The sequence below is a fragment of the Argopecten irradians genome, chromosome 3, assembly GCF_041381155.1.
Source record: "Argopecten irradians isolate NY chromosome 3, Ai_NY, whole genome shotgun sequence".
Classification (NCBI taxonomy): domain Eukaryota; kingdom Metazoa; phylum Mollusca; class Bivalvia; order Pectinida; family Pectinidae; genus Argopecten; species Argopecten irradians.
In genome coordinates this window covers 43,817,155-43,841,497 of record NC_091136.1, presented here as the reverse complement: position 1 = coordinate 43,841,497, position 24,343 = coordinate 43,817,155, and the positions used below count along the sequence as shown (strand labels likewise).

At 39.4% G+C, this 24,343-nt stretch overlaps 1 protein-coding gene across 1 annotated transcript in view; it reads right to left on the bottom strand.

Annotated features, from left to right (window-relative positions):
* LOC138318711 (centromere protein F-like) overlaps nucleotides 1-24,343 on the bottom strand; it is a 41,757-nt gene that overhangs the window by 9,494 nt on the left and 7,920 nt on the right. The window contains exons 5-11 of the mRNA XM_069261347.1: nucleotides 23,162-23,274; nucleotides 20,826-21,366; nucleotides 19,040-19,188; nucleotides 17,706-17,918; nucleotides 17,011-17,162; nucleotides 9,597-9,724; nucleotides 35-9,075 (exon numbers count right to left, since the gene is read on the bottom strand). Coding sequence (XP_069117448.1) covers nucleotides 35-9,075; nucleotides 9,597-9,724; nucleotides 17,011-17,162; nucleotides 17,706-17,918; nucleotides 19,040-19,188; nucleotides 20,826-21,366; nucleotides 23,162-23,274 — 10,337 coding nt within the window. The remainder of the gene's footprint in view (nucleotides 1-34; nucleotides 9,076-9,596; nucleotides 9,725-17,010; nucleotides 17,163-17,705; nucleotides 17,919-19,039; nucleotides 19,189-20,825; nucleotides 21,367-23,161; nucleotides 23,275-24,343) is intronic.

The window sequence follows — 24,343 nt, the reverse complement described above, 5'->3', positions numbered from 1 at the left end:
CATTTAGGAGTACATTTTTATATAATATATCTACCTCGAGTCTGAGAGCATCCACATTCCTCTGTAATTGTGCTTTATCATTCTCCAGGTTGAGGAAGTCATTGAGTAGATCACTCTTCTCCCTCTCCTTTGTGGCACACTGCTGAGTCAGATGAACATTGCTCTCTGACAATGTCTTCACCTGTGACTTCAGATCCTCAAGTTGACCTTTAACCTCTTGCTGCGAATTTTCCCTGGAGTTAAGTTGGTCGGTTACTTGTGCCAGTTGTTTTTGGACACCACTTAAGTCGGCCTTTAAGCTACTCTCAGATTTACAAACAAGTCGGTGCTTCTCTGTTGTCTCCAGCATCTCTGTGTTTAGAACATCTAGGTTGTCATTTAGTGACGAGACTTGAACTTCTAGCTGTTTCACCCTATCCTTACTGGCCTGTAACTTGGCTGTCAGATCCATGTTCTCACCGCTCAAGTCAGTCTGCTTTTGCGAACTGGAGCTAAATTTATCATTGAGCTCTGCTACTTCCACCAAAAGAGATTCAATTCTGTCTCTGAGATCTTCTCTCTCAACTGTCCAGGATGCTCTCTCCTGCTCCATTTCTATCTCCTTTGTCTTATTCACTGTTTGTAAATTGCTTTCTATTTTTTCTGCAGTTTTCATGGCATTGTCTCTCTCCAGTCTTGCCTGCTTCAGTTCAGATTCCAGCGTAGCCTTTTCTACATTTAGACTCTCGTTCTCCATCTCTAGTGACTCCATGACATCCTTGAATGTTTCTTTATCAGACTCTGAAGCCTTCATCTCTTTGGTCAGACTTTCAATTTGTTCCTTCAGTTCTGTCATCTGCCTTACTTGCTCATTCACTTTCTCCTCAAGATTCTCTAATGTTTTTTTCAGCTCAGCAATTTGTGTATCTTTCTCCTTTATTGTCTCATTTTTCCTCTTCACAGCAGCTTGTAATTCTCCATGTGCAGAACTCAGAACCACAATGTTTTCTTTAATATCTGACAAATCTGATTTAGCAGCCTCATGATTATCCACCAAATGGTCTTTTTCAAGGACAATGTCATCCATTTGTTTCTGACAGGCAAGTTTGTCATTTTCAACCTGCTTCAATTTATCCATAACCTCTTCTATCTCCTTTTTTAGTTCAGAAATTATCTGATCTTTACTGACCATACCATTTTTCAGTTCCTGACATTCCATCTTAAGCACATTGACTCGGGTATTTTCATCTCTGACACAGTTCTCCAATTTTTCAATTTCATCTTTAGATTCTTTTAGACTTTGCTGAAGTGATTCATTCTGCTCAGCCAATTGTTTCTTTTCCTTATCTAGTTTACTGACAGCTTCCTGTGTTTCCCCCTTTTCTACAGACATCCATTCCACTTCAGACATCTTCTGGCTGTATTCTTCCTCTAATTTTTCAGACTTTTCTTTCAATCTTTGACAGTCTGCCTCTAACTCTGAACACGTTTTTTGATGCTGTTGTACCATGGCCTCTAGCTCTTTGACTTCAGTCTGTTTTGCCTCCAGGTCATCTTTGGTAGATTTCATCTCAATCTCCATCTTTTGAACACATGTATTGAGATCCTCTTTGTCGCTCTGTAGACATTTCATGTCCTCAGCACTAGAGCTTACCAGTGCTGCTAGGTTCTGGACTTCTCCCTGTAGATCTGAGATACGTTGAGAGAAAGTCTGAGTCTGTTCTTCTGATCGTTCCTCACTCTCCCTGAGCTGAATTTTGTACCGTTCCACGTCTATGGTAGCTTGCTGTGCTTTACTGACCAGCTCCTGGTTTTCTATGTACAGCTCACTGATACGTTCCTGCATGGCCTTGTAGTTTGTGTTAAGTGAGTCATGCTGAGACTGCATGTCTTGGGAGAAGGTCTGAGTGGCTTGAAGCTGAGTTTGAGACTCAGATATCTGGTCTTCTAAGCTCTGGTTATCCGTCTTTAATGTTATTATCTCTTTTTCTAGCTCTGATACTTTGTATCTAAGATCAGCACTTTCCTGTGACGTCTCTGATAGCAGATCATTGAGCCGTTCCTTCTCTGACACAATCTCCTCCATGTTTGATTCATTTACTTGCAAAATTCCCAACAGTTTCTCTTTCTCCGAACTTTCATTGTCAAACTTTGATTGTAGTGATTCAAGCTGCATATTAAGAGCAGAGATTTTTTCCTGCAGTTCCTCAATATTTACATCTTTGTCACCAATGACCTTTTCTAATCTCTGCCTCTCCTCCTCTTTCTCAGAACAAAGAGTTTCTATCCTTCTTTCAATATTAGAGATTTCTGAAGATTTGTCTGTTACTCTGAGTGCATTTGAAGAAATTTCCTCCTTCATATGTAGGATTTCGGCATCTCTTACACTGACTTGTTCCTGTGATGACTCCAGTTCGTACTGAAGACTTTCTAATTTAGACTTATTGTTTTCTATTTCCTCCTCCAAATCTAATATCTTGTTTTCAGCAGACATCAAGTCTGATTCTAGTACTTTTTGGTTTTCTTCATTGTCCATGATTTCTTTTTCGAATTCCTCTACCTTTGTTTTCAAGTTGTCCCTTTCCTCTTCAATAAGAGCTGTCTGTTTCTGATTATAATCCATGGTCTCCTCATTATGCTTCAGCTGCTGTTCCAGAGATGAGATTTTACCAGACCAGTCAAATGAATTTTGTTCCATATTACCTAGCTTTAATAAAAGTTCCTCTTTCTCTTGCTGGAGAGCAGCATTGACATCACAGCTCTCGCTCAGTCTATTCTCCAGGGAGTCACACTCCGACTTCATCTCGCTCATCTTTGCATTAATAGATGATAATTGTTCCTTGGTCTGGTTCAGTTTATCTGTCAAATTCTCCTCTGAGTCATGTAACATTTTCTCAAGTTCCTCAAGTCTTACAGTGAGGTCGTTCTTTTCACCTGTCACCCTCTCAAAGCAATGCATGAGCGTTTCCTTCTCTAACAGTAGTTGGCTGACTTTCTCTGTTGCCTTGACATGGTCTGATTGTAGTTGATCAAGCTGCTGCTGGAGTGTCTCAGACATTTCACTCTTAGTTTCTAGCTCAAACCTAGTCTCCTCAGCTGTTTGTGTAGTTCTGGCCTTTTCTGAGTGAAGGGCAGACAACTGTGATAGTAACTCGTCCACTCTATTCTGTAGAGTTTCCTTTTCACTCTCAAGAGATGCTGCTAACCCTTCTAAGCACTTTTGTTCATTTTCACGGACAGCAAGATCATTCTGAGAACTTTGTAGAATTGAGTCCTTCTCTATGAGATTATTCTCCATGTCATTTTTTTCTGTCAAGTACTTTTCAAGGTCAGCAGCAGATTTTTCCAAAGCAGCAGAGAGTTTAAATTTCTCACTTTCAAGTTCTTTGATATGTTCCTGTAGTTTTAACTCTTTCGTGCTGAATTCATCCTTGCCCTGGGATAATTTCACCGTAGCATCATTGACTGCAGCCTGAAGACTGTCAATTTTCTCGGTCAGTGACTTGACCTCTGCTCTTTCCTGATCAAGAAGGTTCTCTAGACGTTCTTTCTCACTCTCCATCATTGTGCTAGTATTTGTCATAGCCTCAAGTTGATTCTGAAGACTTGCCAAAGACTCACACATGTCTATATGCTCCTGGTTAGTGTTATCCTTCAGACTAGCATTTTCTTTCTTCATCAAATCCAGGTCACCATTTAATTTACCATTCTCCTGTTCTTTGAGAGATAATTCCAGAGCCATGCTTTCCAGTTTACTGATTAAATCTTGCGTCTTGGCATCAAACTCATCTTCCTGCTGCTTCAAAAGATCCATTTGTTTTTTCCTTTCTGTGTCTAAAGTGTGATTTAGTTCGGATACCTCATTTTCAACACTCGCAGTAAGATCCATCAACTTCTTTTCCAAATCTCCACTTTGTTCAGTTTTCTCTGCGAGATTTTTCTCAAGTCTGGTAATGGCATCAGTGGAGTCTGTAAGTTTACTCAGTAATGTCTTCTCCTGGTCTTCCCAATTGCGTTCCTTTGTGGCCAATTCCTCTGTCAATGTTTCAAAATTTGTCTGTAGTTCAAATCTAGCTTCCTCCTTTTCCTGGAGTTCCCTCCTCACTTTCCGTAAGGATCCCTCACACTCGTTCATCTTCTCTGTCATCTTCTGGTCCATTAATGTCTCATCAGACAGAAGTTTGCAATTCTTTTCCTCCAAGGTAGCAACCTGAGACTTCAGCTCTTCAACTAGTGATTCCAGTTCAAAGAGATTTTGTTTCAATAAGATTTCGTCATTTTTGGAGGATTTCAGACTTTCTTGTAAATCAAATTTTTCTTTTTTCAGTAGCTCTGCATCAGAAGACATTGATTTCAACTTATCATCATATCCCTGCTGCTGTAATTCTTTTTCCCATTCTATGCGACAAATTTCTGCCTGCTTTTCCTGCAGTTTATTTCTTAATGTTTCAATTTCCTCTTTTAAATGCTTGATATTTTGCTCCTTTTCATGTTTCTCCTCATTCACACACAACAGGGTTTTTTCAGAATTTTCTTTTTGGCATTTCATTTCATCTTGGAGTGACTCCATAGACTTCAATTTAGCTTCCACAGTAATTTGAAGTTTGCTGATCAAGACATCTTTTTCCTCTATAAATTTTGTCAGACTTCCAACTTGCAGTTTGAGGGCTTCCATATCATTTTCTGATGATGTGTTCTTTGACAACAGTTCCTCATACTCCTCAGATAACTTCATGGACCTATCTTTCAAGGCTTGTAGCTCTGCGATGTTGTCATGCAAGCTAGTCTCCTTATTTTTCAGCTGATCTAATGTATCCTGTAACTGTTTTTTCAAATTTTCCAAATCATTTTCATTTTTCTCTCTTTCTTCATCTCTCTGTGAAATCAATCTCTCATTTTCTTCTAATTTCTGGCTAAGTGCTTTCACTTCCTCATTGCTCTGATTCTTCTCAGACAGCATCATGTCAAGTTTCTGCTTAAGTTCATTCTCCAGGTCGCCTGTTTTTCTTCTGTTGTCATTAAGTTGATCAGAAGTACTTTTCAGTTCCTCTTCTAAATCTGAACAAAGTCCTTTCAACTTTTCTGCTTCTTTTTCTAAATTTGTAACGGTTGCCTTTAACTTTACGTTTTCGTCCCGGAGACTGTCTGTACAGTTTGTCAGATTCTGAGATTTGTCCATCATATCAGCAATAGTAGCATCGCGATCCTCAATATCCATTTCCAACATATCAACTTTACACTTAGCAGCATTCAACTCATCTGATAAAGTTTTAACCTTTTTCTCTGCTTCATCCAGATGACATTTTAATTTGTCTTCCATGGTGCTATTTGAATCTATCAATGAGTTATAAGCTGATGTTTTGGTCTCAAGTTGTTCAGATGTATCCTCTAATGCCATTTGTAGCCGGTCACATTCTTGGGATAACATTTTGTTATTTTCCTTGACTTGTTGGAGTTCCTCTCGATGACTGGTTAAGACTGATTGCATATCTGCCATGTTGACCTGAAGTTTTTGTAACTCTTTGACTTTTCTGTCCAATATGTCCTGTTTAAATGCTATCTGGACATTCAAGTTTTTCATGTCCTTTGAAGCAGACTTCTGCATCTCTTCTTTTTCTGTGGACATACTCCTCATTTTTTCCTCATGGATTTGTATTGCTGATCTGAGCTGTGTGACTGTATCAAAATACTCTTTCAGATTACTGTCCTTCTCATCCATTTCAGCTTTGAGGTCTCCGAGCTTGTTGCTGAGTTGATCATACTCTGTAGACTTCTGCTCCAGTCTACACTGTATTTCAGTAAGCGAACTCTCAAGGAGTACAACTTGGTTTTGGAGGCGTTCGTTACATTCGGTCTGTTCACCGAGATCTGAGCACCTGCTTTCCCAGTCATCCTGTAGTTTACTACACTGTACCTGTAAACTATTGATGTTTTCATCTCTCTCAGAAAGGTCATTTTTCAAACAGTTAATGGATCCTTCTAAGTCCTTTAAAGTGTTGTTAAGTTTTAGAATTTCACTGTCTTTGTCCTCACATGAAGATGTCATTTCCACTAAGTTTTGTTTAAGTTTGTCTGACTCTTCACACAGACTCTGGTATTTGTTGCCTTCCTCTCGTGCAGTTTCTGATTGTTTATTTATGACAGAAGTCTGTTGTTCCAGCTGTGTCGTCTGCTCTTGATAGCGTTGCTCCAAGGCAGTGTGTTCCTCTCTGAGATTATCCAGTTTGGCCACAACTTCAGTCATCTCTGCCTCAGCTTTAGCTAGGTCCTGCTCCTTTTGTGACAGAGATGTTTTAACTGCAGCCAGACTCTGCTCCATTCCTTGTGACTTACTTTCCAAATCCTCCATACATTCATCCTTGTCATCCATGTCCATCTGTAGCATCTCCATCTTTGTTTGAAGTTGCTGATGATTTTCTGATAGAGTGTGCATCTCAGCACTCTGTCGTTCCATCTCCTGGTCACGAGCCTTTATCAACTCAAGACCTTTGTCCTTTTCTATAGTCAGAGTATCAACTTGCTGGCGGAGCTCAGACAGAGTGGTCTCTGTGGCTGTACATGTAAACTGAGCCTCTTCCTTGACCCTACTTAACTCGGCTTCCAGTGATGAGATTGTTTGTCTCTTGTCCTCTACTGCATCCTTTGCCTGTTGTAACTGTTCGTTCACTGTTCCATTTTCTTTCTCCATTGATTCTACCCTCTCTGAAAGGCTCTGACATTTGTTTGCTAGTTCTTTATGTTCATTTTGAAGCCCATCCATACTCTGTTTCAGCTTATTGCTTATTTCCTCTCTTTCCTTAACAAGTTCACTCATTTTCATTTTCTCTTCTTGGTATTTACAGTTCTCTTCTTTTAAAACATCAAGATCTTCAGTCAACTGTTTACAATCACTATCTGCTTTTGCTTTGAGAGCAGACAGTTCAGCGCTCATGCTGCAGACTATATTGTTTTTAGTGGTGACTGCATCATTAGCCTGACTGAGTTGTTCTTTCAACTGACTGTTGTCTGATGACATTGTTTCTGTTTGATCCACCAGAGATTGACATTTTTGTGCAAGTTCATAGTGCTCCTCTTGGAGGTTTTTCAGTTTGTCCTGTATATGCATACACTCCTCTTCCTTGACTCGGAGAGATTCCTGTATTTTATCATGTTTCTCCATCACTGCTTGGAGTTCCTCACTGGTATTGACTAGACTTTCGATTTTTTTCCCCAGTTCTGTCTCAGCCTGCTTCTGAATTCCACCCAGTTCTGACCGTAACTGATCTACCTCTGAAGATTTCTCTTCCACTGCTGTTTTTGCCTGAGACAACATACTTTGAAGCTGTTCTTTTTCCTTTGCCAAATCTTCCCTCTCTTTATCTGTACTTTCTAGCTGAACAGCTAGCTCTTTCTGATAGGCATCAAGTTTTGACAGATTTGTCTGTAATTCCTCACACAATCTTTCCTTAGCATCCACAACCTCTAGGGCTTTGTTCTTTTCCATTAGACAAAGTTCAAACTCCTCCTGGGTCTTGGAAAGTGAGTCATACAATTCCTGACAATGGCTGTCAGATTTCTGTTTTAATGAGGATAGTTCTGTCTGTACCTCCTCAAGTTCTTGGTTTTTACTTAACACAGTAGACTTGGCTTGCTCATACTGAGCCTTGAGTTCACTGTTCTCGGATTCCACTCTCTCAAGCTGATCATGATATCCCTGAAGCTTGTCTGCTAGAGAAGAACCTTCAGTCTTCAGGTTGATCAACTCTTGGTGGAGCTTTTCACATTCCTGTTCTTTCACCTCAAGTAGATCAGCGATTTTGTCATGTCTCTCCCTGATGGAATCCAGGTCTCCTTGTACACTGTCCAAGTGTTCTTGTTTTTCCTTCAGGTTAGAATCAAATTCATCCTGTGAATACTGAAGTTGTTTGTCCAATTCTGTAAGCTCACTAGATTTTGACATCAGGGCACTCTCTGCTTGCTCCAACTTGATGGTCAATGTTTGTCTCTCACACATCAAGCTATCATGTTCGACAGTCAAAGCATTAAGCTTTCCTTCCAAATCCTGTTTGGTGGATGACATACTTTCCAGCTTACTTGTGATATCTTCCAACTCGGATTCCTTCTTAGAAACAATATCAAGTAGTTTGTCTTTCTCATTGTTACAAGTTTTAAGTTGATCTTTCATTTCCTCTAACTCCTTCTCCAGGTTATTTCTTTCGTTTGCCAACTGTTCTTGAATGTTTGATAACTCTGTTTTCAAAGCGACATTTTCTTTCATGTGTGACTCACTTGAATCCTTGGTGAGGTCCAATTTTCTATTTATGTCCTCTAACTCATTGGCCATACTTTTACATTTTCCCTCAAGTTGACTCAGAGTGTCCCTTGTATTATTCAGTTCATGTGTAGTTTCTTCATGACTCCGCTTCATAGAATCCATCTCCTGTTCCTTGTTCTGCAAAATATCCTTCATGTGACCTTCACTGACCTCGAGACCCTTGACCTTTTGCTCAAGGTCAGATATCTGTCCTACATAGGTCTGAGCAGCAGAGTCTACTTGCATTTGAACTGACAATAGCTGCATCTCCAGTGAGGTAATTTCTGCTGTTTTAGTTTCGGCGGACTGCTGGAGATTTGTCATTTGACTGTTCAGCTCAGTAATTGCAGTTTGGTGACGTTCTTCACATCGAATAGCCTCATCCTGCAGGCCCTCCAGTGTTGTCCTTAGCTCCTTGATCTCTGTATCCTTCTCTTCCACCAACTTTTTAGACTCCTGTAAATGAGTGGTGGCAGTATGATGGCTGGAGTGGAGCTGGTCCAGTTTGGTCTGTAGACAATGGTACTCGTCCATAGCCTTCTTGTGTTTATTCTGTAGAGCATCCAAATCAGACTGATACTGGGAATTAGCATGGGACAGATGTGAGTTTTCTTTTTCCTTTTTCTCAATTGTGCTCTTCAGATCCTGAAACTGGTTCTGTTGGTTTCTGTGGTCACTCTGTAGCTGTCTCATTTCTTTTTCTGTTGTGGAAAGTTTTTCAGCCATGGTCTTGAATTCTGCTTCTTTCTCATTACTTTGGTGATTCATACGAGCCTCAGTTTGCTGCCAAGATTTCTGCATCTCTGAAATAGACAAAGAAAAACCATTTTCAATTTCAACATATCTTAAATCCAGAAATGTCTGAAGGCATAAATGCTTCTATCTCAATACAAAATCCGAATTTGATGGGTCAGATATGGGTCATACAATATGTCCCTTCCCCATATTATGACAGGGTTATAGAAATTCAAACTAACAGCTTATATAAGTTAAAACAATATGTGGGAAACACCAACTCATGAGAGTCAAATAAGAACAATATGTTTTTCTATTCTTTTATGTAGAGCATAAGTCAAATTAAAGGTCACAGTGGCCTGGTTTAATTACATGACAAGCCACCTTGTCTGGGCTGAATAAATCCATGACCTTGGTAAGTAGTTATTGTGACTAGTAATATAAATAAAACATTCATGGCAGGGGCAAAAAGCATGTTTCTTAGGTGAGTTTGAAAGTAAAAAGAATGTCCAGGTCTATTGTAATGACAAGAAGCTCAGGCCAGTATACAAAAGAGCTCATAATGAGAGAAGAAAAAAAAATCACTCACGCTGCATCTGTCTGTCTTTCTCTGCGAGACTGTCCTTTGTGACCTTGATGTCATCCTTCAATTTGTTCACTTCCTCCTCTTTGCTTTCGAGTTTCTTCTGTATCACACTTTCATTTTTCTTCATCTGCCTGTAAAAGTAGAGAATCCTTAGTTTACTGATCTTCAACAGTTCTAAATAAGGCAAGCAGCCAGTGACTTACACTATAACTTGTCAAGACTGGCCCTTTTATAATCTGTATCCCAGTGTATTATGACACTATAACTTGTCAAGACTGGCCCTTTTATAATCTGTATCCCTGTGTATTACGACACTATAACTTGTCAAGACTGGCCCTTTTCTAATCTGTATCCCTGTGTATTATGACACTATAACTTGTCAAGACTGGCCCTTTTCTAATCTGTATCCCAGTGTATTATGACACTATAACTTGTCAAGACTGGCCCTTTTCTAATCTCTATCCCGGTGTATTTTGACACTATAACTTGTCAAGACTGGCCCTTTTCTAATCTGTATCCCATGTGTATTATGACACTATAACTTGTCAAGACTGGCCCTTTTCTAATCTGTATCCCTGTGTATTATGACACTATAACTTGTCAAGACTGGCCCTTTTCTAATCTGTATCCCGGTGTATTATGACACTATAACTTGTCAAGACTGGCCCTTTTCTAATCTGTATCCCTGTGTATTATGACATAATTGTATAGCATTTTCCTTCTTTAATTGTATTAATTAAAGGGACATGAACCTTAAATTATTTGTTCTGTATGCTTAGATATGGTTTTCAGATGTTTATCGAATATTTTATTACAATGATTGGTTATCTAAAACGACAGGAAAATGTGGGGAATACCTACCTCAAAAATGATAAAATAGACCGTCATATTCTATTTTTGGAACACAAAACGAAAGCTGGACGAAAGCGAGGTTATAATGAACAACAAACTTGCTGACATGACAAGGAATATTAGTTTTCCTCATTTTAAGATTATTTTCTAATTTACGATGGTTGACAAATGAAGTTTAAGCCATATTTGTTATAAAAAAATTTGTATTCAGCATAAGAATGATAAGTCAAACGAGACTTTTCATTCGACAGGGCACCGCAAAGGGAGGTTCATGACTTATTGCACATATGTACATCACACAAGTATAAAGTGGGGAGTTGCTCCCGTCTCTTGCATTTCAGTGATCCATTTATATTTACCTACTTTCCCAATCACACACGTTACTGACTCTTGATGTACACTGTTTTTTATCGGAATTCGTTTGTGTTCACTTCACCCACGTTTTTGACCTACCATTTTGTTTACATATGCAGTGCATTGTGGGAGGTCACTAAAGTTCAACACTACTATACTATCGTTACAAAATCGACCGGGCCGGTTCAAAATACAGAAAGATTGAATTTCCATTATAATTATTTTATTTGACACATTTGCACAATAATTGATATATATTACTTAGTAAGGTATCTGACACCTCTTAAATATGTATTTTACTCAAATTTACATGGTTTATTTAGGTTCATGTCCCTTTAAAAACCTGAATAATCTGGAAACCTTGTGACACCAGTCAAATATGATGGACGTGGTGACAAAACTTGGATATCTTCAGCTCCCATAAAGTTTTGATTTCTGCTAGGTTCACTTCTACTTTCTCTAACATGTTTACTAATAGTTTTATAGTGGTGTCTGTAGCTGCCATAAAGTTTCGAATCCTATCTGCTAGATTTACCTTTGCCTTCTTTAACATGTTTACTATAGACTTGTAGTGTTGTCTGTAGCTGCCATAAAATTTTTAAATTCTCTCTGCTAGGTTTACCTATGCCTTCTTTAACATATTTACTACTAGACTTGTAGTGGTGTTTTTGGCTAATTTTACTGTTGGAATGATGACATGCTCTATGTAGCCTGTTTACTCTGTCCGACTAAGTCATGCTCTCTGTAGCCTGTTTACTCTGTCCGACTTACGTCATGCTCTCTGTAGCCTGTTTACTCTGTCCGACTTATGTCATGCTCTCTGTAGCCTGTTTACTCTGTCCGACTTACGTCATGCTCTCTGTAGCCTGTTTACTCTGTCCGACTTACGTCATGCTCTCTGTAGCCTGTTTACTCTGTCCGACTTATGTCATGCTCTCTGTAGCCTGTTTACTCTGTCCGACTTATGTTTACTCTATCCGACTTCTGTCATGCTCTCTGTAGCCCGTTTGCTCTGTCAGACTTATGTCATGCTCTCTGTAGCCTGTTTACTCTGTCCGACTTACGTCATGCTCTCTGTAGCCTGTTTACTGTGTCCGACTTATGTCATGCTCTCTGTAGCCTGTGTACTCTGTCAGACTTATGTCATGCTCTCTGTAGCCTGTTTACTCTGTCCGACTTATGTCATGCTCTCTGTAGCCTGTTTACTCTGTCCGACTTATGTCATGCTCTCTGTAGCCTGTTTACTCTGTCCGACTTATGTCATGCTCTCTGTAGCCTGTTTACTCTGTCCGACTTACGTCATGCTCTCTGTAGCCTGTTTACTCTGTCCGACTTATGTCATGCTCTCTGTAGCCTGTTTACTCTGTCAGACTTATGTCATGCTCTCTGTAGCCTGTTTACTCTGTCCGACTTATGTCATGCTCTCTGTAGCCTGTTTACTCTGTCCGACTTATGTCATGCTCTCTGTAGCCTGTGTACTCTGTCCGACTTACGTCATGCTCTCTGTAGCCTGTTTACTCTGTCCGACTTATGTCATGCTCTCTGTAGCCTGTTTACTCTGTCCGACTTACGTCATGCTCTCTGTAGCCTGTTTACTCTGTCCGACTTATGTCATGCTCTCTGTAGCCTGTTTACTCTGTCCGACTTATGTCATGCTCTCTGTAGCCTGTTTACTCTGTCCGACTTATGTCATGCTCTCTGTAGCCTGTTTACTCTGTCCGACTTACGTCATGCTCTCTGTAGCCTGTTTACTCTGTCCGACTTGTCATGCTCTCTGTAGCCTGTTTACTCTGTCCGACTTATGTCATGCTCTCTGTAGCCTGTTTACTCTGTCCGACTTACGTCATGCTCTCTGTAGCCTGTTTACTCTGTCCGACTTACGTCATGCTCTCTGTAGCCTGTTTACTCTGTCCGACTTGTCATGCTCTCTGTAGCCTGTTTACTCTGTCCGACTTACGTCATGCTCTCTGTAGCCTGTTTACTCTGTCCGACTTATGTCATGCTCTCTGTAGCCTGTTTACTCTGTCTGACTTATGTCATGCTCTCTGTAGCCTGTTTACTCTGTCCGACTTACGTCATGCTCTCTGTAGCCTGTTTACTCTGTCCGACTTATGTCATGCTCTCTGTAGCCTGTTTACTCTATCCGACTTCTGTCATGCTCTCTGTAGCCTGTTTACTCTATCCGACTTATGTCATGCTCTCTGTAGCCTGTTTACTCTGTCCGACTTATGTCATGCTCTCTGTAACCTGTTTACTCTATCCGACTTATGTCATGCTCTCTGTAGCCTGTTTACTCTGTCCGACTTATGTCATGCTATCTGTAGCCTGTTTACTCTGTCCGACTTACGTCATGCTCTCTGTAGCCTGTTTACTCTGTCCGACTTATGTCATGCTCTCTGTAGCCTGTGTACTCTATCCGACTTATGTCATGCTCTCTGTAGCCTGTTTACTCTGTCCGACTTATGTCATGCTCTCTGTAGCCTGTTTACTCTGTCGACTTAGTCATGCTGCTTACTCTGTTAGCATGCTCTTGTAGCCTTTACTCTGTCCGACTTATGTCATGCTCTCTGTAGCCTGTGTACTCTGTCCGACTTACGTCATGCTCTCTGTAGCCTGTTTACTCTGTCCGACTTATGTCATGCTCTCTGTAGCCTGTTTACTCTGTCCGACTTATGTCATGCTCTCTGTCGACCTGTTTACTCTGTGACTTATGTCATGCTCTCTGTAGCCTGTTTACTCTGTCCGACTTATGTCATGCTCTCTGTAGCCTGTTTACTCTGTCCGACTTATGTCATGCTCTCTGTAGCCTGTTTACTCTGTCCGACTTATGTCATGCTCTCTGTAGCCTGTTTACTCTGTCCGACTTATGTCATGCTCTCTGTAGCCTGTTTACTCTGTCCGACTTCTGTCATGCTCTCTGTAGCCTGTTTACTCTGTCCGACTTATGTCATGCTCTCTGTAGCCCGTTTGCTCTGTCCGACTTCTGTCATGCTCTCTGTAGCCTGTTTACTCTGTCCGACTTACATCATGCTCTCTGTAGCCTGTTTACTCTGTCCGACTTATGTCATGCTCTCTGTAGCCTGTTTACTCTGTCCGACTTATGTCATGCTCTCTTTAGCCTGTTTACTCTGTCAGACTTATGTCATGCTCTCTGTAGCCTGTGTACTCTGTCCGACTTACGTCATGCTCTCTGTAGCCTGTTTACTCTGTCCGACTTGTCATGCTCTCTGTAGCCTGTTTACTCTGTCCGACTTACGTCATGCTCTCTGTAGCCTGTTTACTCTGTCAGACTTACGTCATGCTCTCTGTAGCCTGTGTACTCTGTCCGACTTACGTCATGCTCTCTGTAGCCTGTTTACTCTGTCCGACTTGTCATGCTCTCTGTAGCCTGTGTACTCTGTCCGACTTACGTCATGCTCTCTGTAGCCTGTTTACTCTGTCCGACTTATGTCATGCTCTCTGTAGTCTGTTTACTCTATCTGACTTATGTCATGCTCTCTGTAGCCTGTTTACTCTGTCCGACTTACGTCATGCTCTCTGTAGCCTGTTTACTCTGTCCGACTTATGTCATGCTCTCTGTAGCCTGTTTACTCTGTCCGACTTATGTCATGCTCTCTGTAGCCTGTTTGCTCTGTCCGACTTATGTCATGCTCTCTGTAGCCTGTTTACTCTGTCCGACTTATGTCATGCTCTCTGTAGCCTGTTTACTCTGTCCGACTTCTGTCATGCTCTCTGTAGCCTGTTTACTCTGTCCGACTTATGTCATGCTCTCTGTAGCCTGTGTACTCTGTCCGACTTACGTCATGCTCTCTGTAGCCTGTTTACTCTGTCCGACTTGTCATGCTCTCTGTAGCCTGTTTACTCTGTCCGACTTATGTCATGCTCTCTGTAGCCTGTTTACTCTGTCCGACTTATGTCATGCTCTCTGTAGCCTGTTTACTCTGTCCGACTTATGTCATGCTCTCTGTAGCCTGTTTACTCTGTCCGACTTATGTCATGCTCTCTGTAGCCTGTTTACTCTGTCAGACTTATGTCATGCTCTCTGTAGCCTGTTTACTCTGTCTTATGTCATGCTCTCTGTAGCCTGTTTACTCTGTCCGACTTATGTCATGCTCTCTGTAGCCTGTTTACTCTGTCCGACTTATGTCATGCTCTCTGTAGCCTGTTTACTCTGTCCGACTTATGTCATGCTCTCTGTAGCCTGTTTACTCTGTCCGACTTATGTCATGCTCTCTGTAGCCTGTTTACTCTGTCCGACTTATGTCATGCTCTCTGTAGCCTGTTTACTCTGTCCGACTTATGTCATGCTCTCTGTAGCCTGTTTACTCTGTCCGACTTTGTCATGCTCTCTGTAGCCTGTTTACTCTGTCCGACTTATGCATGCTCTCTGTAGCCTGTTTACTCTGTCCGACTTATGTCATGCTCTCTGTAGCCTGTTTACTCTGTCCGACTTATGTCATGCTCTCTGTAGCCTGTTTACTCTGTCGACTTATGTCATGCTCTCTGTAGCCTGTTTACTCTGTCCTCTCTGTAGCCTTTTATGTCCGATGCTCTCTCTGTAGCCTGCCTCCGTTTACTGTCACTCTCTGCTCTCTGTAGCCTGTTTACTCTGTCGACTAGTCATGCTCTCTCGTAGCCTGTTACTCTGTCCGACTTATGTCATGCTCTCTGTAGCCTGTGTACCTGTCCGACTTACGTCATGCTCCTTAGCCTGTTTACTCTGTCCGACTTGTCATGCTCTCTGTAGCTGTTACTCTGTCCGACTTACGTCATGCTCTCTGTAGCCTGTTTACTCTGTCCGACTTATGTCATGCTCTCTGTAGCCTGTTTACTCTGTCCGACTTATGTCATGCTCTCTGTAGCCTGTGTACTCTGTCCGACTTACGTCATGCTCTCTGTAGCCTGTTTACTCTGTCCGACTTGTCATGCTCTCTGTAGCCTGTTTACTCTGTCCGACTTACGTCATGCTCTCTGTAGCCTGTTTACTCTGTCCGACTTATGTCATGCTCTCTGTAGTCTGTTTACTCTATCTGACTTATGTCATGCTCTCTGTAGCCTGTTTACTCTGTCCGACTTATGTCATGCTCTCTGTAGCCTGTTTACTCTGTCCGACTTATGTCATGCTCTCTGTAGCCTGTTTACTCTGTCCGACTTATGTCATGCTCTCTGTAGCCTGTTTACTCTGTCCGACTTACGTCATGCTCTCTGTAGCCTGTTTACTCTGTCCGACTTATGTCATGCTCTCTGTAGCCTGTTTACTCTGTCCGACTTATGTCATGCTCTCTGTAGCCTGTTTACTCTGTCCGACTTATGTCATGCTCTCTGTAGCCTGTTTACTCTGTCCGACTTATGTCATGCTCTCTGTAGCCTGTTTACTCTGTCCGACTTATGTCATGCTCTCTGTAGCCTGTTTACTCTGTCCGACTTATGTCATGCTCTCTGTAGCCTGTTTACTCTGTCCGACTTATGTCATGCTCTCTGTAGCCTGTTTACTCTGTCCGACTTATGTCATGCTCTCTGTAGCCTGTTTACTCTGTCCGACTTATGTCATGCTCTCTGTAGCCTGTTTACTCTGTCCGACTTATGTCATGCTCTCTGTAGCCTGTTTACTCTGTCTCAGACTTATGTCATGCTCTCTGTAGCCTGTTTACTCTGTCCGACTTATGTCATGCTCTCTGTAGCCTGTTTACTCTGTCCGACTTATGTCATGCTCTCTGTAGCCTGTTTACTCTGTCCGACTTATGTCATGCTCTCTGTAGCCTGTTTACTCTGTCCGACTTATGTCATGCTCTCTGTAGCCTGTTTACTCTGTCCGACTTATGTCATGCTCTCTGTAGCCTGTTTACTCTGTCCGACTTATGTCATGCTCTCTGTAGCCTGTTTACTCTGTCAGACTTATGTCATGCTCTCTGTAGCCTGTTTACTCTGTCCGACTTATGTCATGCTCTCTGTAGCCTGTTTACTCTGTCCGACTTATGTCATGCTCTCTGTAGCCTGTTTACTCTGTCCGACTTATGTCATGCTCTCTGTAGCCTGTTTACTCTGTCCGACTTATGTCATGCTCTCTGTAGCCTGTTTACTCTGTCCGACTTATGTCATGCTCTCTGTAGCCTGTTTACTCTGTCAGACTTATATCATGCTCTCTGTAGCCTGTTTACTCTGTCAGACTTATATCATGCTCTCTGTAGCCTGTTTACTCTGTCCGACTTACGTCATGCTCTCTGTCGCCTGTTTCTGTTCTTGCTGGGCCAACTGTACTCGCTGTTGTAACTTGCCCTGCTCCTCTGAAATCTGTTCTAGTTTGCGGGCAGCTTCCTGTTGCTGAGACTGTGCCTTTTCCATCTCGGCTTGCAGCTTACTTGCCTGTCATGAAAAAAATACAAGATTATATTAAACTAGATGCTGGGATAACAATATGGTTCTAGAATATGACAAAAAATAAATAAAAATAAAATAAAATAAATAAAAGAACCCAGATATTTTCAAAATTACACTTTCACGGTTTCCCTGCAGTTCTCACTTTACAAATACCAAAGACTTTCAAGTTTTAAAATTTGACTCTCATTCTAAAACCTGTTAGTCTTTTCTGATAAAATAAGTTACAGATATTGTATGTTCAGGTGTATATTTAATAATTACCATATAATACAATGATATTTTCATCATTTTGAAATATTTATCATACAAAAATGCTCATGGTTTCTTTTTGTTCATTTGATTTGCATGTTACTTTTCATTATTAATACCATTCACATTGAGTTCCTGCAATCTTCATCATTTTATTTTAGGAGTCCATAGCTTTTGTTTTGCATATTAAAGAGAAATAGAATACCGCATCAGGAAAAACTACCTTTTAGTCTGCTATCCTTTTTTAATTTTCATATCTATATCACTTATGAAGTATACCTTTTGAGTTTCTGCTTCCACTTGAGCTTTAACATGGGCTAGTTGACCATCCAAACAAGATATCCTGTTGTCTTTGACCTGAATTTCCTGTGCCAGTTTTTGTCTTTTCTGCTCAACTGCCTCACAACTTGCAGATATTGTTTGCAACTCTTTCTTCAAGCTGCCAGTCTGATTCTTCTCTTCCTCTACCTTTCTCTTCTGATTATTTAATGCCTGTTTACAGTAAGAGTAAATGTGAACTTGATAACTTAAACTAGACCCCATAAGTTGATGGCAAGACAAAAGGATGTTACATTATGGCATCAATCGATCTTGGTCATTTGGACCAGGTGTGCAAATAACATTTCCTTTCTGACTTTTGTTAATCATTATCATAAAAGAAAGTGGTAAAAAATATAAGAAAAATAATATTTTCCATTTCAACATATTTTAGCAGCGATTAAAAATCAAAGTACTCAAAGTACTGCAAATACAACGCAGCAGAAACAGAAAAATAAAATGAAATCAAATGAATTTCCAAAATCAAAATATATAAACCATTTTAGAAAGACTTTGATATCAATTATTTCAAGAACATTCAACTGGTCACAGAAAAATACATATGTTTTGTATGACATTTTTCTTAATCAAAGTTCCTACATGAAATAAAAGATTTTAAAATTAGAAAAGAAAACAAAATTCTTCATTAAAATGAGTTTCTATACTCTTGTTTCTTAGGTTGCACATACACTTTTTTTGGTAACACCATGCACACATGAGGGCAGCCTTATAAGTTGCCTTTACATAAGATCTGGTTTTAACAATCATTTAAAAACATTATTTTAAGGTACACAGAAAGAACATCTCATTAGTTTACTTTATAACTCTCAGGTCTATAAGCCTTAGATAGTAAGTATAATTTGAATTATTATCAACAGAAATTATGTAAATTGGACAGAGGAGTCACCAGCAGGCACAACAGTCAGGGAGTTGACTTAGATAGTGCTGTGTATTATATAACACTCTGTGTATTTTATACACACTCTATGTATTCTACCAATCAGAAGGCAGACTTCCCATGACTACTGATTGGTCCAAAGGACAATTATTCAATGAATAGGGAATTTATGAATGGGAGTTAATGAATGAAATGGTTCAAGAGGTCACCACTAGATGTCATTGTAGGGCAAGTCCTACAAAACAACTGTAAACCGGATAGCAATAATACAAACCCTACACTATGTTACATATTGCATAGCTTTCACTGTCAGATACATACATAAATAATGGACCACTCTGACTACTAACTTTTGGTCTGAAATGAGCCATCCCCCCCCCCTTAAAATCTAACCAACCTGTTCTAGACTGTCGACTTGGAACTGCTTCTGATCTCTCTCCTTCTTCACCTTGTCCAGTTGAGCCTCTATTTGGCCAACTTTCTGTAGAGCTTGTGATGACAAACCATCCTTCCAGTCACTGCCGCCAGACCAGGAACTTCCACAAGCTGCAGAATCACGGTACATAACCTCAAATTAATTGTTTCTTTAATGAATTTTTGTTTTAATTCAAATACATTTCCCAGGAAATGCGACCATTGTATTTGTCACCGATATTTGCCCTAACATGATTTATGGATGGCATCCAGACGGATCCCTGTACTAGCCCCAAATTTTGTTGCTGGAGGAAAAGTTAAAGAAATTACTTTATAAAAACAAGAATTCCAAGAAAGTGGATGTGTCGCCTGCACAGCATCACAAAAAATAGTTATTTACAGTTGAAAATATTGTTAATAATTAGGTGAATTTAGCAAGTCCCATAACTCTTGCAAATATTGATGGATTTTGACCAGTATTAAACCCATTAAGGATCTCATTGATATATAGCAATACACCAAATTTGGTTGAAATCGGACAATAAATACTAAAGTTATCGAGCAGAAACCATGGATTTATCTGTTTTGACAATTTTTAAGTCCTGTAACACTTGCAAATATTGACGGATTTTTACCACTATTGAATTCATCTGAGATCTCATTGATGTAAAGCAATAGGGCTGCCGCGGTTAACCGGTATATTGGGGTATTGCAATACATCACCAAAAAATATTGTACCGCGATACAGTTTACCTGTACCGGTTTTTTACGATATATTTTCTTAGTATTATAATTTCATTAATTTGATATAATTAAAACGTCCTGTCATTAGAACAAAACCAGCAAGTTATATTTGTTTTCCTTTCCGATAATATGAAGCCATGTGGGTATCACTTTCGTTTTCATTGGATTCAGATGTCGGTCAAATGTTTGTAACTAACGTGTATAATGTTCAAATGATTCAAACATTTGCATGACGTTGAAAATAAACAATATGACATTAGGCTAGTTTCTGAAATATTATCAAGCTGATTCGCTCCATTAATCAAAAATACCGTAATATATAATTCTCTAAACACATTTAAGGCCCGGTGAATACATGGCTGCAGGGATTTTGCCAGCTATTTCAGGCTTCATCGTCCGCCGCCATTTTCGAATTCCTACACGTGTCAAAACAACACTGCAAGCCGATCAGCCCTTTGAAGTTTAATCACGATTGTAAGCTTATTTTGCCAGGACAATTGTACGTAAAATTTGTTCATTATTTAGGTTCAAAAGTGTTAATATTTGCAGACACTATCATGTTTAGTTATTGCATTTTTAGGTTACGATCGACTGTAGCTTAGCTTTTTCACAAACAGACTCATATTTTTTAAAACAAGAACCTCACATTTGAACATTTTTGTTACTCAACAACACGGTTGAAATCGATGTAAAACTACATAACATAGCACTGTATGTTTGTATATTGTAAAGGGTGTTTTATTATGGAATATATATGAAATAGACATCACATATGTTAAGGTCAAAATATTGCAATACATATCACAATACAGCTGTTGTGTATCACAATATATTGTGGTACGCTTCTGCCGTATCGCGGCAGCCCTATAAAGCAATAACCAAATTTGGTTGAAAACCGACAATAAATAATCAAGTTATCGCACAGAAACTGTTTCCATGTCCCTGACACCGACTTCGACATGGTAATACCTAAGTGTCTGCCTTGCGTTGCAGGCGACACAAAAACGATTCAAACTATTGTATACCTTTACTGTTCTGTCCACCATTAGACTCCATACCAATGCCGCCTGGAGCTGTAGTAGCTTGTGGATGATTTGATGAGCCAAAACCTGGTATGGAACTAGCATGGTGATTGGTTGATGAACCAAAGCCTGGTATAGAACTAGCATGGTGATTGGTTGATGAACCAAAGCCTGGTATAGAACTAGTATGGTGATTGGTTGATGAACCAAAGCCTGGTATAGAACTAGTATGGTGATTGGTTGATGAACCAAAGCCTGGTATAGAACTAGCATGGTGATTGGTTGATGAACCAAAGCCTGGTATGGAACTAGCATGGTGATTGGTTGATAAACCAAAGCCTGGTATGGAACTTGTGTGGTGAGTGGCGGAAGAACTGCAGGATATCCCATTAGCCTGTTGATTATTGGTTGATGAGCCAAAGCCTGGTATAGAGCTGGACATCTGGTTGGTACGATTTAGGTTATCTACCTTCATAGACAAATCAGATGATTGCTTTTGGTACTTCTCTAATTCTCCTGCAGATTGCTTAAGCTGGTCACCGAGCTAGAATTATACAAAGAATAAGAGAACTATATAAATGAAATATTTCATGAATTCAGACCTAAATGAACTGATGTCTGAACTACAATATTTAAACCCCACAGTTAAAAACAAAAAATGTCTTTAAGATATAAATGAGTCTGCCTACAATTTTTTCCAGCCAAATTTTATGTAACTTATGAAAGTCCTTTGTAAGAGTTTCAACCAATCCTAGCAGAGTTCATTGTCACATCTAGTTATGGACAATATCAAATGTTCTATGCCAATTCTTTAGTTTGGAAAATGGGACCGCTGACATTTTGTATGGGAAATCTTTCTTTGTAAGTAGCAAAATTGGGAGGCTAATAAAAATGCTGTGAACATGTAATTCCATTATTTCTCAAGGGAAATCATTTGTATCTGCATACAATTCTTTTGTCAAGTTAAAACATTTTCTATTTAAACATAAACCTCTTGCATAAACTTTTACTCTAAAGTATCGATTGGAAAAAATTAGCTACAAATTGGAAAAAAAAAATTAAAGAAAAAAATAAACATAGGCCCATATATTTACACTTGCTAGGCTTGGTCACTATACGCTAATACTAGCCGATTTTGTTTACCATAACTGCATGGTAACATTGAACTTTGAACTTGCGTAAGGAAATGTTCTGTGCAACGTAAAAGGACTACTTTTTTTAAAAGAAACACATGGCTTTGTTTACATTTTGACGCAACATTACGTGTATATTGTTGTTTTTCATAGAATTTTGGAAAAATGTAAACAATGTATACATGTTTTATATTTATATATGATTCAAACAATTTTTAAATTAACAATTGTATAAAGAAACGGAAAAATATCCCGACCGGGGCGACGTGCTTTCATTTTTGTTAAAAATGATGGGTGTCAAATGTAAACATTACCTCTGTGCCTACGATCGAGCCTTTGGGGTGGACGGGTGTGAGACCCTGTGATAGAGGTCAGTTATAAACATATCCTCTTGTCTTTGTTCTTTGAGTATTTAATCATGTGTATTATAAAACATGCAACGCTAATAATCCACGTGTTGACAGTTCCGCGTCACCACAAATACATTGTATCCATCGAACACAAGTGAATTTGTTTCATTTATCGATGGCGATATGGATCTAAGCGTAGATTATATAACCACATGGCTCCCAAGGATGTAATATCGTCAAGTCAGACGACATCTCAAACACATTGAGCTACTTGAAAATCGGTGTTTTCACAACTTCCGCAAACTAAAGTGTGTAAGCGTGCGTCAGCTTCGCCTCGCTGCACAATAACGGTCACCGAGTTCACACATGTGGCCGTGTACAAATTCTTTATGTTATTACGCTATATATTAACTTTTAGCAAACTTGAATATATATTTAAAGTTCTGATCTGATTAAATAAAATTATCTCTGAAATTTTCTTTGTTTGTCATGTTTATTTTACACTAAAATATTGAATTTTTTTGTCGTCGCGGATGAATAATTCTACCTTACGTGAAGCGTCATCATTTGCTGTTCAATTGAGTAAGCTCCTCCCACTTTTGACCGACTTTTATTGAATAATTACGTCACTTTCAAATGACGATTTTATAGCATAAAATATAAATAAAAAGTCGTGTGAGTGTAAATATAGGGATTGGATTTCGTTTTATGTTAACCATGCTTGTATGGAGCAATTCCTCTAAGAATATATTCAATATGGGGCGCTAACGGTTAACATAAAAACGAAATCCAATCCCTATATGAACCCTCAAAACAACCTACAGAATAGGCTATGTGTTGGATAGTTAAGTGTTACCTGTCTTGTCTGTCTCTCCAACTCTTCCTTTAACTGCTTAATCTCCATCTGATCCTTCTCTCTCATGACGTTTAACTGTGCTAACTTATTCTGTAGATCATTTGTATCAGCACCTAACAGATGAAAAGATTCAACATAAAGCTGTGATTTAACAAAATATTTTCATTGTTGATATCTCTATATTATATCAAACTTTCAACAGAATTTTCTTTTTTTTTTTCAGGACCTTTAGCACATTTTTAACTATCAGGGATCAATCTAGGTTTTGGGGGAAACTAACCTTTTTCAAAATAGAGGAAAAGTTTGGCGAAATAAAGGGGAATTTGAATCTCATTTTGGTCCAAAATTATATGCATTTTGACGAAAAAGTACTGTAAAACAACTAATTTTATTTTAGATTTAGTAAAGCAAGATTTTAAGCTCAATAATGAAAAATTTGGGTTAATCATAAAATATGCAGTAGCTGTATGATAAATATGAAGAAATATGCACACAAAAGTCTAAAATAAATTAATGAAAAATAAGTCACAGGGGAAATTTTGTTACAAAAACGGTCATATTTTAGCTTTAAATGGGGAATTTTAGGCCAGAGGAGAATTCATTTCTTGAGGGGAAATGTACCCATAAACGGTAATAAATCAGATCTAGATAGATCCCTGACTATGAAGATAAAGATCAGACTTAAAGCTGACAATGCAAGTTAAAAAAGGTACATTTGAGATTAAAAAAAAATAAACTAATGAATTTTTTTTTCAAAATTTGTTTCTGAGACAGCCCATTGCGTTTCTAAGGACGGGAAAACGCCATTTTGTTTGAACTCTGCTAGGATACGAGACGCCTGCCGACCCCTATATAAAGCTCGTGAATCGACACACGTGCGCTCAGTCATGTACATATACACCTAGCAGTTGTCCACTGTGTATCGCCTACTAATACATAAACAAAACCCCTTACCTGTAAATATGTGTAGGGCTTGTTTAGCAAGCAAACATGTCAACTTTTCTAAGCTGTCATTTAGATATTTCACAAATTTAACTTTCCACACAAATGAATAAAAATCCTGATAATAATCTGTCCACATATCTCCACGTATACTATCGTACCCAATGTACTCGACTGGCCACTTGCACGTGACCACCTGTCCCGAACAAGAGATGCTTCCATATATAAGCTACCAAAGGC